General features: G+C 43.5%; 1 protein-coding gene across 1 annotated transcript in view; it reads left to right on the plus strand.

Moving 5' to 3' along the window:
• Positions 1–21,155, plus strand: part of CFAP221 (cilia and flagella associated protein 221) — a 125,460-nt gene that overhangs the window by 77,098 nt on the left and 27,207 nt on the right. Inside the window, exons 15-19 of the mRNA XM_030210874.1 lie at positions 2,294–2,387; positions 4,122–4,258; positions 7,388–7,468; positions 12,401–12,505; positions 12,602–12,742. Coding sequence (XP_030066734.1) covers positions 2,294–2,387; positions 4,122–4,258; positions 7,388–7,468; positions 12,401–12,505; positions 12,602–12,742 — 558 coding nt within the window. The remainder of the gene's footprint in view (positions 1–2,293; positions 2,388–4,121; positions 4,259–7,387; positions 7,469–12,400; positions 12,506–12,601; positions 12,743–21,155) is intronic.

Here is a 21,155-nt window from a genome sequence, read left to right on the forward strand (position 1 = left end):
GGGATGGGACGACTTCCCTATGAAGAAAGATTAAGGAGGCTAGGGCTTTTCAGCTTGGAGAAGAGACGGCTGAGGGGAGACATGATAGAGGTATATAAAATAATGAGTGGAGTGGAACAGGTGGATGTGTAGCATCTGTTGACACTTTCCAAAAATACTAGGACTAGTGGGCATGCGATGAAACTACAGTGTAGTAAATTTAAAACAAATCGGAGAAAATATTTCTTCACCCAACGCATAATTAAACTCTGGAATTCGTTGCCAGAGCACGTGGTGAAGGCGGTTAGCTTGGCAGAGTTTAAAAAGGGGTTAGATGATTTCCTAAAGAACAAGTCCATAAACCGCTACTAAATGGACTTGGGAAAAATCCACAATTCCAGGAATAACATGTATAGAATGTTTGTACGTTTGGGAAGCTTGCCAGGTGCCCTTGGCCTGGATTGGCCGCTGTCGTGGACAGGATGCTGGGCTCGATGGACCCTTAGTCTTTTCCCAGGGTGGCATTACTTATGTACTTATGTAGATTCTATAAATGGCGCCGAAAAATCGTCACTGAAATATTTGAGTGCTGAGCGCTATTCTATAAAGGATCTGCGTCCTTTATAGTACAGCATTAAGTGTATAAAACAATGCTGCTGAAAGCCAGTGCCTAAGTTAGGCTCTGATCGAGTCTGCTCTGTAACAGTGTGTGTAAATTCTGGGAACGTCCCCAAAACGCGCACAACTTTAGTTGCCATATATAGAATCCAGAGGTAAAAGGACAATTCTTTTTGGCACATTGCATCAGTCATTAAAAGTTGTTTTGCTTCTCTTCGCTTTATTAGATTAGTTAGGCAGTGTGTCGATCAATCATCTCTGCATAAACTGGTTTGTAATTTGATTATTGTAATTCTGTATTTAATGGTCATCTTAAACACAATATAAATCAATAACAATTGATTCAAAATACTTCTATTAGTCTTATTAAAAGAACTAAAAAAATTGGATCATGTGACCCTATTATTGAAAGAGGCACACTGGTTACCTTGTGCCAAGCGACATGCTCAACTGATAGAATATTACCAATTGTATGCAATGCATTACATGCTTAGGCATGACAACTTATGCCAGCCACTGACCTGTTGTAAGTGGGTGTGCCTAAATTTCAGTATATCAACATGGGCATGCTGAAGCCATTATAGAATTACAGCTAACTGCACCAAGGGGGGGGGGGGGGGGCAATACAAAATTATAACCAAGGATGGAGCCTATTCTGTAATGGCATCTGCACCCGGAGTCTATTAGAGAATGCCAGTGTGATCTGGTATCAGCATGCCTTACATTTACACACCCACAGTTATATTGTGTAACCACAGGTGCCTAAATAAGTTTCACGTGTGAGTGAAGCCCTGTCCATGTGCACACCCCTTGCATTTAAGCACTATGCCACTTATGCGCTCTGCTAGCACTTTCACTGTGTACACTTAAGTGCTAGTATTCTGTAAATTAGCATGCACAAGGGGCATATAAATGTGGGCATCCAGTTCCAGAATCGCCCTTTACACCACCGTGAGAACCATATTCAAAGCCATTTACTTAGATAGTGATTCAGCTGCAAGGTAAAACGATAGGCAGCATGCTCTGATTTGGAAACGATGTCTGGAGATGCTTGACCGGTGAGGTGGGGGAGGGGGAGGGGATTTTCGTCAGTGTGGATGTGGAGGGAGTGAATGGAGAAGGGTTATTGAAGAAGTGGATGTTGAGGATTCGGAATGGGTGTAAATGGGCTGAAAGATGGTTCAGGGGATAAGGGGGGGGGGTTCTTTATTAAAGAAAAAAGGAAAAGTCATTACTAAGCTGCCTTTGGCTGCAAGATCTCAATCTGGAGCATTTTGTTTTTTCTCGTTTGATTCTGACAGTAACTTGCTGATTTAATGTGCTCACTGTATTTTTTATGCTTTGTATGACGTTTGGAAAAAGAAAAAAAAACGGCTCACCTGAAAATTGTCCCCTGTCTGACTAAAAATGCGCAAGGGCTTCCACAGTACACACATTTTTAACCAGGTGGAAAAAAAAAGCACTTCTGTGGGCACACTTAGCTTGGGGGGTGGGGGTGTACATGTGATTTCCAGTTGTATTTTCTGCTGCTGTTTTGCTCCTGCTCGGCCACCTGTTGAAATAGGTGCAAAATGCACAGGTTGGTTTAGCACGCATACTTTTACAACTACAATTTTATGAGCTAGTTTTTCTGTGACTCATTTTCATATCTAATCCAATAACATAAATAAATATTAGAAAACCTGATTTATCCTAGATCTTAATTCGGTGTCGAGTAAATCACAGATTGGTACAATTAAGAGAACTGCTTCAACATGTCAAAGCGCTCAAAGAAAGAAGACCTGAACCAGGTAAAAATAAGATTGCAAATCCTGGGTTGATGGTTTTGTCGCAATGCTGTGCAGGAGACCTGGATTTGATTACCAAGCCTGGCTTCTGCTTCTTGGACCTGTTGGTTCTAAAGATATCCCAAACCAACAAAAAGAAGGTCCAAATCTCCCGTAAAATAGAATGAAAACCACAAAAAGGGCGGAAGATGAACCAAAACAGACCAGAAAAGGACCATAGGGAATAAGAGCACCAGAAAAGTTTATTGGGACCCTACACGGTCCGTGTTTCGGCCAAAAGGCCTTCCTCAGGAGTCCTGAATCTGACGTTTACAGATGCACCTCCGAGATACTCATGAAACGAAAAGCAAAATACGCTGGTGCTGTCTGGTAGCAGGCATAGGCGTGTATGCTAGTATATCCCCGCTACCAGACAGCACCAGCATATTTTGCTTTTCGTTTCATGAGTATCTCGGAGGTGCATCTGTAAATGTCAGGTTGAGGACCCCTGAGGAAGGCCTGTTGGCTGAAACACGGACCATGTAGGGTCCCAATAAACTTATCTGGTGCTCTTACTCCCTATGGTCCTTTTCTGGTCTGTTTTGGTTCATCTTCCGCCCTTTTTGTGGTTTTGGTTCTAAGGATATTGCAGAGGTAGTATTCACAGCCTTCATGGGGAGGATGTCCCACTCAATGCAGAGGAGTGACACCTAATAGTTTAGTTCCCATGGTGAGGCATTTTTGAAAGAACTTTCAAGACAGAATAGGGACATCCAGGCCAGAACGTCCTGTTCAAAAATACCTGAGGTGGATGTCTGTGTGCTGGAGACATCCAGCCATTTTGCAAACTGGAATGTCCAAATTTTTGAAGAGGGGAAAACAAGGGACATGGGCATTTGTACGACTTCATTCTTATTAAAATGACCACACAGATGTCCTTACAGAACACAGGAATACCATAGTGGTTAGTGCAGTGGACTGTAAACCAAGGAACCCAGGTTAAATCCCACTTTAACACTTTTTTTTTTTTAATTGTGAGCCCTCCAGGAACAGGAAAAAACCTACGGTACCTGAATGTACACCACTTCAGTAGCCTTCAGGCTTGCAGGTGGCTTATATATTTAGATACAGTAGGTATTTTTCTGTTCCTGGAGGGCTCACAATTAAAAAAAAAAAATTGAGAGAATTGACGTGGGAATTTGAACCCTAGTCCCTTGGTTTACAGTCCACTAATCATTAGGCTACTCCTAAGACCTGCTTTCTGCTCTGTTAAGAATGCCCATAATACCTGAAGCTGCCATAGAGCCTGGTATCCCCTTCCAGTTTCACTTTCAGGAGAGGGAGGGGAACAGCAATCACTGGCAGATTAAGGCGGTGTCATGCCCTTAATCCCTCCAGTGGACAGCTGTTCAATCAGAGCACCTTTCAGTAACCATGATGTTTCTTCCCTTCGGTAATTGCTGTTGGATATCCAAATTTCAGGGCTTCCCTAGTCCCACCCAGAACATGCCCCCTTGCTGTTTGTACGTACTGCAGTGTTGGATGTCCCTATTCTGCCAAAAGTGTGAATAAAGAGAGAGGCCTAAAATCCAAAAACAAATCAAAAACATTTTGCCCTGTGCACACCTCCAAAGCTCTCAAAACAGCAACTTAGAGTCAGTTGTGGTTGATGTGCATCATTTATATATGTGATCAAGGAAAAGTGAAATCGGATCAGTTTCTTAAAATATATTACATAACATTTATTTTTTTCCCCAGCTTCCAAAGAGAGTTTGCCTGATATCAGTCCTATAGTGTACAGTGACATAGACACTGCAGTCCCTCTCCTAGCGACTGAGGAAAAGGTGCTGCCGTTTTCAATCCCCTCCCACCCACCTGAAAAGAGCGAGGACTTGGTAAGTAACAAATGTAGCTCTTCCTAAGATTACAGAGGTGGTAGTGTCTTTTTGTGGAGTTGGAACCAGTAGGAGGAGTGAGATGTCATCAGCATACGATAATAGGAGTTTGCCCAGGCCGAATTGTATGGTGCCAAGGGATGACATGAAAAAGTTGAACAGGATTGGGGATAGTGGAGAACCTTGGGGGACGCCGCACTTCAGGACCCAGTAGTTGGAGAGCTGCTTGTCCTGTTTCACTGTGTAGCTCCTATTGGTTAGGAACGCGCTAAACCATTTGTAGACCGACCCAGAAATTCTTATTTGACTCAGACGTTCTAATAGGTTATTGTCTACTGCGGGCTGCTGTTCTCCTTTGCCTAAGTATTGTTTGATGTATGTGGTTAGTGCAAGTAATAGGGCCTCTGTGCAAATCAATATTTACACGTGTATCCAAGATACGTTTCTATGTGCCTTTATAAAGTAGGCTAAAATAGGTTACTTCTTGATCTCCAGACCTAAGTGGCCTATTGTAATTTTACTCCCCACAGGGGCAGTTCTTTAAGTGGGCACCTCCTTATTCAACGTGGTGAGAGGCTATTCTGTAACGGCATTGGGGCACCCAGATTGCATTACAGAATACTAACGTGTCTGCATCGGTGTGCCTAACGTTTACATGGCCTCAGTCACACCAGCCATAGAGCTGGCATAAATGAGGGAGCGTAAATGCGACAAGACTGAATGTAACTCCGGTGTTCTGTAAATTATGTGTGTAAGTGAGAAACATACCCATGCTTCACCCACATGTACACCCTTTGCAGTTACGTGTGCCCTTATAGAATAGCACTTGTATGCGTAGGTGACACTTTTAACTGTAACTGCAGGCACATAGTTATAGGATTGCTCTTCACATGTGTGTCTCTGACTGAGAGAAGATAGGAAAGGGGAGAGACAGTTTGAAAGAATCAACTCCCTAACAGCTGTGCTTCAGTGTGTCGACATTTCTGTGCTTCAGATGCTGGAACTCCCCTCTCCATAGAACTGCATTGGGCCATTTTGGGGGAGCTTATTTCTCTGGAACCCATGGTCCAATTTAGCCTGTTTTCAAACTTATTTTGGTCGATATCCAAAGCGAGTTAACTAGAAGGAACAGCCACCGACCGGTTAACTCGCTTGTATGCGGCTATCCGGTCATTTTCAGCGGCGCTTAACCGGTTAGTGGTGGTGAAAATGACTGGTTAGTGCCGAAGTGGAAGCCGTCTATGTCAGGGTCATTTCAGGGGCGGAGTCTGGTTAGCTCCTAATAGTCAAAGCTAACTGACCATGTTTAGTACATAAATAGGACTGCATAAATAGCTGTCCTATCTCCCCCCCCCCCCCCCCCGTTTCCCAAGCCGTGCGCTAATGCCGACACAGCCCATATATTTTGAATGGGCAGTATCAGCATTGCCATGCAGCTTAGTAAACAGGGCGATTTATGCGCTAACCCGTGGCCAGTTAAGTCTGAATATTGACTTAACTGAACACGCACTAGCTGGCTTTTAAAAAAACAGGAATTCCGAAGCCCACACAGAGGCTGGCATTGATTTTCTGGTTTTAGCGCCGGTGGTAGACAAAACAAATACTGTCTGCCGCCGGCTGAATATCGGCCGGATTATGTCTTTTAACCAGTTTTCCATATGTTCAATTCTCAGCTATATTGCCCCCAGATAGACAGACATTTTCAACTCCTTATGTACTGTATACTTTCTTGCCAGTATCTGTTGGGATGAAAAGAATAAAAAGGGGACAAAACAACCAACCTTTATATTATCAAATAAAAGGAATCATGTCTTCTACCACTGAGTTGCTGGAGGATAAAACCCTGAGTTAATACACACAATAATTATACAGAACAGGAGAGTCCAAGGTGTGTATGGAGATGTGGTAATAAAAAACAAACAAGACAAGATAAAAAGTGCACAATTATAGCATGACAAAATTAGGAATTTCCTGTTCTTCCATTTGAAAACTCATTTATGTCTCTTCAGGGACTGGGTGTGAAAAGACATGGTAAAGTGTGTCTTTTTAGGGTGTCTTTGTGTGTGTGTGTATGTACTGTGCATGCACGTGTGTGTGTGCATGTAAGTTGTATGTATGTGTCCTGTGCATTCACATGTCTTTGTGTGTGTGTGTGTGTGTATGCATATAGTCACAGATGGATGGAGCCTCCTCAACAGGCACTGCTTGGGCAAAGTTATTATTATTATTATTAGCATTTGTATAGCACTACCAGACGCACGCAGCGCTGAACACCTGATACAAAGAGACAATCCCTGCTCAAAGAGCTTACAATCTAAATAATACAGACAGACAAAACAGTTACGGGTGAGGGAGGTACTGGATGAGAAGGAAGGAAGGGACAAGGAGAGGGCAACTGAGTAGTGGATAGGAGCTAAAAGCAGCAGTGAAAAGGTGGGTTTTTAGCATAGATTTGAAAACAGGTAGAGATGGAACTAGACGTATAGGTTCAGGAAGTCGATTCCAGGCATAAGGTGCCGCGAGAGAAAAGGAACGAAGTCTGGAGTTAGCAGTAGGGGAGAAGGGGGACGACAAGAGAGATTTGTCCAGTGAGCGGAGTTCACGGGAAGGAATGTAGGGAGAGATGAGAGCGGAGAGGTAATGGGGGGCTGCAGAGTGGATGCATTTAAAGGTCAGTAAGAGAAGTTTAAACTGTATGCGGAAGCGGACAGGGAGCCAGTGAAGTGACTTGAGGAGTGGGCTAGTGTGGGTATAACGATTCTGGCGGAAAATAAGTCGTGCCGCAGAATTTTGGACAGATTGGAGAGGAGAGAGATGGCTGAGCGGAAGACCAGTGAGAAGTAAATTGCAATAGTCCAAGCGAGAGGTGATAAGGGTGTGGACAAGGGTTCTGGTAGCGTATTGAGAAAGGAAGGGGCGAATTTTGCTAATGTTGTAGATAAAGAAACGACAGGTTTTGGACGATCTGTTGAATATGTGCAGAGAAGGAGAGAGAGCAATCAAAGATGACTCCGAGGTTACGAGCCGAGGGGACAAGTGCCCGAAAAAATGAAAAGCAGAATGTATTTTTATCTCTATAAATGCTAGTTGTTAAAAATGATGGTAATTTTAAATATTTTGTCGTTTTAGGCACCAGATATGCTTCCTTCAGTCTTTGTCAAGCCTGCTGAAGTTCATCTCAAACAAATACTTCCATTCTACAACTTAAAGGTTGAGTTTTATATCTTCTATTTTTCCTTTTCATATGACAAATACTTCCACTATATATAACTAAAGTGTTTCAAACAGGGGCGTATCTGAACTACGGCGGTAGGGGGGGCCAGGGCCAAAGTGAGGGGGAAATGAAAGGACCTCGGCTTGGCTGGCGGGGGTTGTGGGTCCCCCGCCAGCTGACGAAATTCTTTTACAGGCAGCCGGCAGCGGCAGGAGGACGCGGATCTCGGCTGGCAGGGGTTGGGGTCCCCCGCCAGCGAAGGTAGGCGACAGCAATGGAGGGGGAGGGTTGGCAGCGGTAGGGGGGTCCAGGGCAAAATCTGCGGGGGCCCAGGCCCCTGAGGCCCCACGCAGATACGCCCCTGGTTTCAAATGCCTTTATTATAAGGTATCAATGTCACTAATTATATTTTTGTACATACTTGATTGTAATAAGTACAGGAGTGGAGGAATAGTGCACTGAGCTTTGATCCTGGCAACCTGGGTTCAATTCCCACTGCAGCTCCTTGTGACCTTGGGCAAGTCACTTAGGAGCCCTTTTACTAAGCCGCGTAGGTGTCTACGTGTGCCCAACGCATGCCAAAATGGAGTTACCGCCCGGTTACCGCGTGGCCCTTGTGGTAATTTCATTTTTGGCGTGCGTCCAATACGCGCATCTGCGAAATATTTTTTTATTTTTGGACGCGCGTATTGGATGCACGCCAAGTGGCATTTGGCACGTGTAGGTCATTACCACTCGGTTACCATGCGAGTCTTTACCGCTAGGTCAATGGCTGGCAGTAAGGTCTCAGACCCAAAATGGGCACACAGCAATTTTCATTTTGCCGCACGTCCATTTTCGGCACAAAAAAAGGCCTTTTTTACAGGTGCACTAAAAAATAAATCGGCGTGCGCCCAAACCCCGCGGCTACACTACTGCAAGCCATTTTTCAGTGCACCTTTGTAAAAGGACCCCTTAAGCTTCCATTGCGCCAGGTACAAAAACTTAGATTGTGAGCCCTCAAGGGCAGAGAAAGTATCTGCATATACTGTGTACAGTATTGCATACATCTAGTAGCACTATAGAAATGATTAGTAGATTTAGAGGCACAATGTCATATCTGTATACATTGATATTCGTTATAGATGCTTCTCTAAATTAGGTAATTTACTACATAGCTGTTGTCTTTACCAGACTATTTTGCCCCTCTCTTCTGCTTCCCACACAAATATCAAGTTCAAAGTATATGGATGCCGTTAAGCATTTAAAGAAATTTGGATTTAGCACATGTTTTCACTAATAGCTCAATGTGAATTACTTGTATTCAAGTAAGCAGGTATTTTCCTGTCCTTGGAGGGCTTACAATCTAGTCAGTCCTTATTCAGCTGGCGATGGTCAGTGTTTTCTTTTTATGCTTGCTGCTACTGGATATTCAGCGCTGGCTCCTATCCAGGTATCATTACTGAATAGCTGGGCCTTTTGCAGCTGCTGGAAGTGAGGTAGTACATTTACATTGTGCTGACACAAGGGCTTCTGTATTTGTGTCAGCGGGAATTTCATTATGGACAGGGCCGCTGAGAGTCTGGTCCAGGCCCGGGGCAAGGCTGCCCCCCCTCCACCCGCCCCCCTCCGTCCACCACCAAGCCGGGCACCCCTGAATTCAAATCATAGCACCTCACCTCGACCTTGCTCCATGTGAAAGAAGCACAGCAGTGGCAGTCTGCAGATCGCCTCCCTTCGGGCCTTCCCTCCCTGTGTCCCGCCTTCGTGCAAGTTACGTCAGACGAGACCCTCTCCCACCCTAAAAAAAAAAAATTAAAAACATTTTTTGCCAGCCTCTATGCCAGTCTCAAATGTCATCCCCAGCTCCATGACAGCAGTATGCAGGTCCCTGGAGTAGCTTTAGTGGGTGCAGTGCACTTCAGGTAGGCGGACCCAGGCCCATCCCCCACCTACCCGTTACACTTGTGGTGGTAAATGTGAGCCCTCCAAACCCCACCGTACCCACATGTAAGTGCCCCCCTTCACCCATAAGGGCTATGGTAGTGGGGTACAGTTGTGGGGAGTGGGTTTTGGGGGGGATTTGGGGGGCTCAGCACCCAAGGGAAGGGAGCTATGTACCTGGGAGCAATTAATGAAGTCCACTGCAGTGCACCCTAGGGTGCCCGGTTGGTGTCCTGGCATATGAGGGGGACCAGTGCACTACAAATGCTGGCTCCTCCCATGACCAAATGGCTTGGATTTGGCCGGTTTTAAGATGGCCGACCTCAGTTTCCATTATCGGCAAAAACCAATGCCGGCCATCTCTAACGTCGACCCAAATGTTGAGATTTGGCCGGCCCCGACCGTATTATCGAAACGAAAGATGGCTGCCTATCTTGTTTCGATAATACTGTCGGGGCCGCCTCTTTACGGGGCCATCCCCGGAGAAGGGCACCCTTATAGATGGGCGCCCCCTTTCGATTATGCCCCTCCACGGAGCTCATTTTCAAAAGAGAAAAACATCCCAAAACTGGCATAAATCTGCATTTGGACATTTTTCTCACAAAACAGCCAAATTGGTATTTTCAAAACCAGTTTTTAGATATTTTTCTATGAAGTCCATCAGAAGTCTGTTCAAATCACAAGGGGAAGGAAGGGAAATGGGATTTGATATACTGCCTTTCTGTGGTTTTTGCAACTGTATTCAAAACAGTTTACATATTATATACAGGCACTTATTTGTACCTGGGGCAATGGAGGGTTAAGTGACTTGCCCAGAATCACAAGGAGCTGCAGTGGGAATTGAACCCAGTTCCCCAGGGTCAAAGTCCACAGCACTAACCATTAGGCTGGGTGTGTTAGGGGTGTGTTAAGGGCAGGATCTGGGCGTTCCTAACATTTGGACGTTTTTCAGCCATAATGGAACAAAACAAAAGTGTCCAGGACTAAAACTAAGACGTTTTGAGCTAGACCTGTTTTTATAACAAGGCACAAAAAGGTGCCCTAAATGACCAGATGACCACTAGAGGGAATCAGAGGTGACCCCTCCCATCCCCCACAGATGTGAATACAAATATGATTTAGCAGCCTCTATGACAGCCTCAGATGTTACAGCCTGGTCTATACAGTAAGAGCAGCATGCAGGTCCCTGGAGTAGTATAGTGGTGAGTGCAGTGCGGTGTACCATGGAGTGGGGGACTCTGGTCCCTATCGCCCTCTACCTGTCACTTTTGTGGGGGAAACTGTGAGCCCTGCAAAACTGACCAGAAACCCACTGTACCCACATATAGGTGCCCCCTTCACCCATATAGGCTATTGTAGTGTTGTACAGTTGTGGGCAGTGGGTTTTGGGGGGCTCAGCAGACAAGATAAGGGAGCTACTGTGAGATGTATACCTGGGAGCATGTTTTTGAAATCCACTGCAGTGTCCCTAAGGTGCCCCATTAATCTGGGATGTCTAGGAGACTAGTCTACTAAAAATGCTGGCCCCTCCTACATCCCAATGGCTTGATTTTCTACGTTTTTCAGTTGGACGGGGTGTTTTTTGAATATGGACCAAAAAAAAACAAAACATCCAAAGCAAAAAACCTTGTTAGAAACAGTATTTTCAAAAATAAAAGATAGACGGTTTTCTTTTTTGAAAATGAACTTCTTTCCTATTCAGATTTTGGATGTTTTTTTGCAAAACGTGTAAAATCGGACTTAGATGTCATATTGAAAATGTCCCTCCATGTAATTTTGTAAATCTAAGTGCTTTGAAAATACGCCTACATGTATTTTTAGGTGGGACTCCAATGGATAAATTACATTATCAATTGTGAAGTTTTGACAGTTTATGACACGGTGAGGGTTAGATAATAATCGAAATTTTGTTTTCTCTCTGTTCAATTTTAGTTTAAAGATGGAGGCCCAATTTTCCATCGGGTCTAGACCAGATTTGATGATAGGTAGCGCTTCAATAGAATCTTTGAAAGGGATGTAGATGGTTACGTCAACCACATAAATAAAATTATTATAACCATGGACATCCAGCACCTTTCCTAAGGTGGACATTATAATATTGAATAAGAGGGGTGAAAAGGGGATCCCTGTGGGACTCCGCAGTCTGGAGACCATTGAGGGGGAGATGGAATTAGGAGATTTGACTTGATAGGATCTAGATTTTAAAAATCATCAGAACCAATTTAGGACAAATCCTCCTATACCTAAGTTGTCCATTAGTGCAAGTAACAAATTATGGTCAACTATATCGAATGCACTTGACATATCAAATTGCATAAGGATGATTTTCCTGCCTAGGCTAATTTCTATCCTGAATGTGGTTAGGAACTTTTTCCATGCTAAAACTGGGTCTGAAGCCAGATTGTGTATGGTGAAGAAGGGAAAAGGAGGACAGATAATTCATAAATTGGTGAGCGACTATGCCCTCAATCACCTTTACTAGTAGAGGGATAGAGGCCACTGGCCTGTAATTTGTTCGTTTATTTTTACCAGGGGAATTTAGGGATGGTGGTTAACATTATGGACTCTTTTTCTGTGGGGAAATGACCTAAGGATAGCAAAAGAGAATTATGTGATCTTAGGGATTCTATAAACAGGTCAAGTGTAGCTTTTAATAGAAAAGCAGCTAATTTGTATGATTAGTTTTCCTGAGAAAAATTACATGTATACTTTTGAAAAATCAAAAGTATGAACATAAATTCAAACAAGGAACGTCTCTCATGCTGCGATTAAATTTAGGTACATAGTGCCATTCTGCATGTAAATGTACCCATACACAGGGCTGACAATTTTCAAATAGCCCATTGCGAACGCACGTTTTTTAAAAATCTTAAATACAAAGGAATGCTCGTAAAAGCCGATTAAACTCAGTAACTTGGTGAATTGGCTGTGAAGTGTTTTTATGAAACTTCTGAATCTAGTTCTGTTTGTATGTGTTCTAATGAAGCATCTTCATTGATATGCAGATCCCTCAGCACTACAAGCTACTTGGCTACCTGCCATTATCCGTCCAGAATGCATTTGTTTATAAATCGCCCAGTCTCTCTCGCCCTCTTAGGAGTGGTCCTGAGGTAATGTTTATCCAACAAACATAAATACATCATTTTTATTATTTTAATTGACATTTATTCTCAAATGCTAGCCACTGTATTTTTTTTTCTTTTCAGGATGATGTGATAATGATAGAGCTCACTGCTGACATCCATCAGGAAAAATGGAAGGAATTTGAAGACCAGCCTACAGCCTTAAAAATTTTACCCCCGGAAAGTTTACTCAGCCCTTCCGAATACCATCCTCTCTCTGTTTTTGTGAGTAAACATGTGGAGGGTAATTGTATAATGGGACACCCATGGTAGGCACCAATTTATAAAGCAAGTAGGTGCCTGCTTGGCTTTATAAAATACTAGCATATGTGATAAAGAACATGCCTTGCATGCAAGCAAAATCACTTACACCTGCTCAAGAGCTGCTGTAAAAGAAAACACATTCTTTATGTACATACACAAGTATTTTATAATCTATGCACCTATGTGCAAACTCCACTTATGCTCCAGCCCTCTACATGTCCATCAGCAAAGTATGCACCATCATGCCAAGATGTGTACTTTTATGCAGGTCAGTATTTTATATGAAGTCATTTTCATGCATTTTCCTTATCCAAGAGAGGGTGGAACACCTGCCAAATCTGTAGTTTAATCTTGGTTTTTTACAAGCATGCAGTTGAGATAGGTTAGTTGATAATATCACCTCTAAATATTTCATGGATCCATTAGCTTATGCCCTGCCCCATGTGTCTTTAATATTGGTTATGAGCTGTCACTTTTAATCATTCAAGTCTTTAGAAGCTCTGGATATTTCTTCTGCTTTTGCTCAGCCTTACCTCAGGGGGATACTGTCATGAGAGGAATTAAGACTCCTCTTAATGCTTTCCCTGTGCATGATGCTATTTTTTTTTTGTTACATTTGTACCCCGCACTTTCCCACTCATGGCAGGCTCAATGCGGCTTACATGGGGCAATGGAGGGTTAAGTGACTTTCCCAGAGTCACAGGGAGCTGCCTGTGCCTGAATTGGGAATCGAACTCAGTTCCCCAGGACCAAAGTCCACCACCCTAACCACTAGGCCACTCCTCCACTGTAGCTACTATTTGAGATTCTACATGGAATGTTGCTATTCCACTAGCAACATTCCATGTAGAAGTCGGCCCTTGCAGATCACCAATGTGGCCGTGCAGGCTTCTACATGGAATGTTGCTAGTGGAATAGCAACATTCCATGTAGAATCTCCAATAGTAGCAACATTCCATGCAGAATCTCCAATAGTAGCAACAGAATCTCAGTAGTAGCAACATTCCATGTAGAATCTCCAATAGTAGTAACAGAATCTCAATAGTAGCAACATTCCATGTAGAATCTCCAATAGTATCTATTTTATTTTTGTTACATTTGTACCCTGCGCTTTCCCACTCATGGCAGGCTCAATGCGGCTTACACGGGGCAATGGAGGGTTAAGTGACTTGCCCAGAGTCACAAGGAGCTGCCTGTGCCTGAAGTGGGAATCAGACTCAGTTCCTCAGTTCCCCAGGACCAAAGTCCACCACCCTAACCACTAGGCCACTCCTCCAACCAGTGCCTTATGATGTTATCTCCACAGAGAGGGGCCCTCCAGATTCTACTCTTAAGGTTAGCAGGGCCATGCCTAGGTTATATCCTTTGCTTTCCGCAGAGATAGAAAGATTTCTCCTTCCTAAAGTGGATGCTATGGTTACAGCTATAATGAAGATTACTATCCCTGTGGAAGATGGTATAGCACTGAAAGATCTTCAAGACTATAAAGCAGAGGCAACGCTTAAGCATTCCTTTGAGATTGATGCTTTAGGACTATAGACTTCCATATGTGGCTCTTATGTCTTTGTTAGATTCAAAAGCCTTCGGATACAGGGTTTTGATCAGGAATTTCTCCATAATCAGTTTCCTAGTTTGGAAGCTGGACTAGCCTATTTAGCAGATGCTGTTTATGATTTGATTAGAATATTCGCTTGTAGTGTGGCTCTCTGTGTCACTGCTCAGGCTTTCTCTGGTTGTGGAATTGATCTGCTGATTTGGTTCCTAAGTCGGTAAACTTCCCTTTAGAGGTAAATTATTATTTGGACAAGAGTTAAACAAGGTTCTCCGAGGACAAGCAGGGCTGCTTATTCTCACACGTGGGTCGACGTCCGCGTCAGCCTGGGAACCAGCATTTTGCCAGAGCAAAAAAACCAAAAATAGTTTTGCTGGAGTCTTCTGGCACGCATGCAGCGCGCACCGTGCATGCGTGGACTGACTTCCCGCCGCACGAGCGCGTACCTTAGTTTTCTTTTTTCTGCAACGAGGTGCAGCAGGTTTTTTTCCTGTGCTCTTCGTTTGGCCCGGGAAAGAGTCTTGTGTTTTTTGAGTATTCTTCGCGTTTACACGTAGATTTTCTTTGTTTAAAAAAAAAAAAAGTCTTAGGATTTCCTTTTTACAACATCCTTAGTTCTTTATATCCAAAGTTTTTATTTTATTTATTTATTTGTAGCATTTGTATCCCACATTTTGCCACAGATAAAGTTTTCTTTTCTTTTTCATGGTCGGGTTTCTCCCCCTTTTTGTGCCCCTTTTATTTTGACACAATCGAGTCCTTTAATTTCGCCAAGGCCATTTTTCCTTCCATGTCATCAAGGACACCCAGCAGCTTCAAACGTTGTACTCGGTGCAACCAAACCATCTCAGGTACCGATACCCATTGCTGGTGTATCCAGTGCCTTAGGCCCAACCACAACCCAGCTGCTTGTAATCTGTGTCTTTGTATGAAGAAACAGACCCAAGTAGCTCAAGAAGCCCAACGAGAGAAACCTTTTGGGGCTCAATCCGGTCTTTCGACGTCAGCGTCAGTACCGAGGTCGGCGGCATTGACATTGAGGGAAGCATCGACATTAGGAGCAGAGGTAATGGCTGCCTAGAGACCAAGTTGCGCTGGGAGCAGTGAAGCATTGAGTGGGTCTCCATTTGCCTCGAGGCCTCCTGCTATGCAGGCCCCCCCGGGACCGACCATCGTCGGACCCAGTCCCAAGGAGATGTGAGGATTCCACGTCGTCCTCATTGGTACCGATGAGTCTCGGTGACGGGCATCGAGCGAAGGCGAAGAAGCACTGTCACCGATCTCCTTCAACACATGGTGCCGGGAGCTTCGAGGCATCAAGGGATTCGGCACCCGATGAGCATCGGCGCCGAGAGGATTGCTCCCCTTCCATACAGGAGGTGCCAATGTGCCGGTCTTTTAGCAGCCCGGTACCTGCACCTAAGCCTCAGCAGACTGCCACCGGCTGTTCCACTGACCCCGCAGCCTTCTCCGATGGCGGCTCTCGACGAGCTCATCCGGGCCTTGCTTCCAGAGCTTCTGGAAGGACTGCTGCGCCAGTCTGCTTCGGTGTCGGGGGTGCTTGCTCCTTCCATGCCGTCTGCTATTTGTTGTTTTGGGTGAGCCTGGATGCTAGGGATACCCCACTTGTGAGAAGGATACAGCCTGCTTGTCCTCTGAGAAAGCGAAGATACTTACCCGTAGCAGGTATTCTCCGAGGACAGCAGGCTGATCATTCTCACAATCCCGCCCACCTCCCCTTGGAGTTGTTTCCTTTCTTTTATTTATGCTTTTGGATTAAACTGAGGAGTCCAGTCGCGCAACAGGTGGGAAGGCACTCTGCGCTTGCACGGCGCAGCACAGCACACGCGCCAGAAGGCTCTAGCAAAACTTTTTCTTTTTTGCTATGTGATATGCTGGTTTCCGGGCCGACACGGATCGTCGACCCACTTGTGAGAATGATCAGCCTGCTGTCCTCAGAGAATACCTGCTACAGGTAAGTATCTTCACTTTCTTTCCTCTCTAGCCAATAGTTTAGTCAATGCAGGAGGGTATTCAGAAGGGATGGGCCCTAGACTCATTAAAGGTACAGGTAACTGTACTAGTTTGCTTTAGGGGTCGGCTGGAAAACGCTTCCTTTTAAAAATCGCAGGGTGCTGTTTTCCCACTAAAATACATACAGTGGGGGAAATAAGTATTTGATCCCTTGCTGATTTTGTAGTTTGCCCACTGACAAAGACATGAGCAGCCCATAATTGAAGGGTAGGTTATTGGTAACAGTGAGAGATAGCACATCACAAATTAAATCCGGAAAATCACATTGTGGAAAGTATATGAATTTATTTGCATTCTGCAGAGGGAAATAAGTATTTGATCCCCCACCAACCAGTAAGAGATCTGGCCCCTACAGACCAGGTAGATGCTCCAAATCAACTCGTTACCTGCATGACAGACAGCTGTCGGCAATGGTCACCTGTATGAAAGACACCTGTCCACAGACTCAGTGAATCAGTCAGACTCTAACCTCTACAAAATGGCCAAGAGCAAGGAGCTGTCTAAGGATGTCAGGGACAAGATCATACACCTGCACAAGGCTGGAATGGGCTACAAAACCATCAGTAAGACGCTGGGCGAGAAGGAGACAACTGTTGGTGCCATAGTAAGAAAATGGAAGAAGTACAAAATGACTGTCAATCGACAAAGATCTGGGGCTCCACGCAAAATCTCACCTCGTGGGGTATCCATGATCATGAGGAAGGTTAGAAATCAGCCTACAACTACAAGGGGGGAACTTGTCAATGATCTCAAGGCAGCTGGGACCACTGTCACCACGAAAACCATTGGTAACACATTACGACATAACGGATTGCAATCCTGCAGTGCCCGCAAGGTCCCCCTGCTCCGGAAGGCACATGTGACGGCCCGTCTGAAGTTTGCCAGTGAACACCTGGATGATGCCGAGAGTGATTGGGAGAAGGTGCTGTGGTCAGATGAGACAAAAATTGAGCTCTTTGGCATGAACTCAACTCGCCGTGTTTGGAGGAAGAGAAATGCTGCCTATGACCCAAAGACCACCGTCCCCACTGTCAAGCATGGAGGTGGAAATGTTATGTTTTGGGGGTGTTTCTCTGCTAAGGGCACAGGACTACTTCACCACATCAATGGGAGAATGGATGGGGCCATGTACCGTACAATTCTGAGTGACAACCTCCTTCCCTCCGCCAGGGCCTTAAAAATGGGTCGTGGCTGGGTCTTCCAGCACGACAATGACCCAAAACATACAGCCAAGGCAACAAAGGAGTGGCTCAGGAAGAAGCACATTAGGGTCATGGAGTGGCCTAGCCAGTCACCAGACCTTAATCCCATTGAAAACTTATGGAGGAAGCTGAAGCTGCGAGTTGCCAAGCGACAGCCCAGAACTCTTAATGATTTAGAGATGATCTGCAAAGAGGAGTGGACCAAAATTCCTCCTGACATGTGTGCAAACCTCATCATCAACTACAGAAGACGTCTGACCGCTGTGCTTGCCAACAAGGGTTTTGCCACCAAGTATTAGGTCTTGTTTGCCAGAGGGATTAAATACTTATTTCCCTCTGCAGAATGCAAATAAATTCATATACTTTCCACAATGTGATTTTCCGGATTTAATTTGTGATGTGCTATCTCTCACTGTTACCAATAACCTACCCTTCAATTATGGGCTGCTCATGTCTTTGTCAGTGGGCAAACTTACAAAATCAGCAAGGGATCAAATACTTATTTCCCCCACTGTACAAGACCAAACCCCTAAAATACTACTGGTACATCAATGACATTTTTATGATTTGGACTGAGGGGGAAGAAACTCTGAAACAATTTTACAATTCCTTCAATACATACCATCCTACAATCAGATTCAAAATTGACTACTCCCCAGAAAAAGTCAATTTTTTTGGACACCACAGTCTCAATCAGCGATGGCTATATACAAACATCCATATACAAGAAACCCACAGACAAATGCAGCTACTTCCACAACTCCAGCTTCCACCCTTCACATACAAAAAGATCCATTATTTACAGCCAAGCCACAAGGTACCACCGTATCTGCTCCGACCCAGGGGACAGAGACAGACACCTCGAAATCCTGACTGCATTCTTCGAACAGGAAGACTACAACCCCAAAGTAATCTCCAAAAATATTGCCTCCTCCCTCAAAACACCCAGGGAAAATCTGCTACAATACAAAGAAAAAAAAGCCACAGACAGAATCCCCCTTATAGTGACATACAACCCAGAGCTGGAAAAATTAAGAAAAACCATAAAAGATCTACAGCCTCTACTCTAGGAGGATGAATTACTGAAAGAGATATTACCATCCCCACTAGTGCTAGCCTTCTGACAGCCACCCAACTTAAAGCACAAGCTAATTAGAAGTAAGCTCCCAACACAAACTCAAAAAGAAGAGAATGGCACACATCCTTGCAATATATCCAGCTGCAAATTATGCCAAAACGTTTCACAGGACCCCATGGTCATTCACAAAGGAAAAATATTCAACATTAAGGAATCTTTCACATGCTTATCGTCCAATGTGGTATATATCATTCAGTGTAAAAAAAATGCAATGAAGGGTGCTACATTGGAGAAACAAGTCAGATGCTAAAAAAGAGATTTAATTTACATAGACACCATATGAAAAATGCCAGTACCAACCAGGATGTTGCCTCTGTGGGACAGCACTTTACAAAACCAGAACACTGTACCAGTGATTTTATGGTAAGAATCCTGAAAGGGAACTTTAAAACAGTACAGGAATGTAAGACCTTTGAATTTAGAATGATTACATATTTTGACACCCACCAAACAGGACTTAACAAAGATCTGGGGTTTCTAGCCCATTATAAACCATAAAATTGTACTGCTTTGTCACCCTCTTATTTCCATGCATATCTCCCTGTCCCTCATCCACCCGACTCTTCCTGTCTCTCACCTATCCACCCTCATCCTGTTAGACTGTCACTGAAATGCTTTGATGTTTCACTTATATATACTGTCATCTACCAACATTTGCTTATTTCCGATCTGACGAAGAAGGGCTACCTTCGAAAGCTAATCAAAAAATGTATTGTTATGTCCAATAAAAAAGGTATCATCTTATTTTCCTTTAAAAGTGGACTAACACGGCTACCACATCTCCCCACTAAAATGTAAGCAGAAGAAATCATGTCTTTTAACCAATGAACAACATTAGTTTTAGAAGCTAATGTCACATCCTGATGTGATTTGTTTCCTTAAAGGAAATGGGCCTTTGTGTCCTCTTCCAAATGTGAATTTGAAAAAGGCCACGCTTAAAAATCTCACCTTGAAAACAGTCTTTTTAGTGGCCCTTTCTTCAGCCAAATGCATATCTGAGATTCAAGCTCTGTCTTGTAGGGATCCCTTTCTTAAGTTTACTAAAGCTGGTATCTCTATCTCTCCAGTTCCTTCTTTTCTTCCTAGCATCTCCTTCTCATTAGACTGTTCACATTCTTCTTTTCATAGGGAGGCCTAGGCTTCAGAATTTTCTTCTTTACACCTCTTAGATTTTAGAAGAGCTCTTATGAGATACTTGGAATTTATGAATGAATTCCATAAATTTGACAAACTTTTTGTTCTCTTCGGGAAAAGCTAAAAGAGGAGAATTAGCTTCTAAAACTACTATTGCTCATTGGTTAAGACATGATTTTCTCTGCTTACATTTGTAAAGTTACAACATGGTCCTCTCTTCATACTTTTGATAAGTATTATCATTTGGATGTTGTATCGAGGGAGGACGCTGTTTTTGGTGTTTTAGTGATTAGAACAGGAGTTTTTGTTCCGTCCCATCTTGAAAACTGCGTTTTTAATTGTCACACATAAATAAATGGCCTGGTCTGGTGCTAGCGGTAAAGAAGGAAAAATTAGATCTTACTTACTAATTTTCTTTCCTTTAGTTGCACCAGACCAGTCCATCTACCCACTCATACTATATTTTCCTTTCTAAAGTTCTGTATTTTTATAGCAGACTTTATTATTGGCTTGCCTGTTGGCAGAAGAAAGAAGTTATTTTGTTCACATTTCCACTGCTTTGATATGTAATGCTGATTTTTTTTTAAGTTTAACAACTTCATTGCTTTTACATTTTTGTAAAACAAAGGCAATATGATATTACAACAATAATGCAGGAGAGTTGTAAGACTATCTTGAAAGTTACATACATTTTTTCTGAGTAACCATGATATGAAATACAATTCCTATTCCCCTTCCCTCCCCTCTCTCAATATTGACAATGACATATTAAGGACAGGACATTACAAAGCATGGTTTGTGGAAGTGTTGTAGTCCTGGCATTCTACAAAGATTTTTAGTGGATCCCAAATAGAGATAAATCTTGAGTTGGAAGTCAGACGTTGAGCAATATTTACTTTATATCGGTATGTACAGCAAACATTGTGCCACCAAGGTTGAACGTTTAGGGTTTATACGTTTTTCCAGGATCTTAAAATGGCTTGTAGTGCAGTGGTAGTTAAGATAGAAGTAAAACGGTTAAATCCTAATAAATAAAATCATCTGTTAATGAATTGGTAGCTTGGAAACTGTTGTATATCACCACTATGTAAGATATAGGTTCCGAAAAATGTAGTAGCTCTTGTATTTGTTGCCATACTTGAAACCAAAAAGATTGAACCAGCAGACACCAGTATTATTATTATTTGTTACATTTGTATCCCACATTTTCTCACATATTTGCAGGCTCAATGTGGCTTACATAATACCATGAATGCATTCGCCTAATCCAGTACAGGATAGGTACAAAATGTTGTATTGGGATAGGGAAGATAA

This window comes from Microcaecilia unicolor, chromosome 7 (assembly GCF_901765095.1).
Source record: "Microcaecilia unicolor chromosome 7, aMicUni1.1, whole genome shotgun sequence".
In the NCBI taxonomy this organism is placed as follows: Eukaryota; Metazoa; Chordata; class Amphibia; order Gymnophiona; family Siphonopidae; genus Microcaecilia; species Microcaecilia unicolor.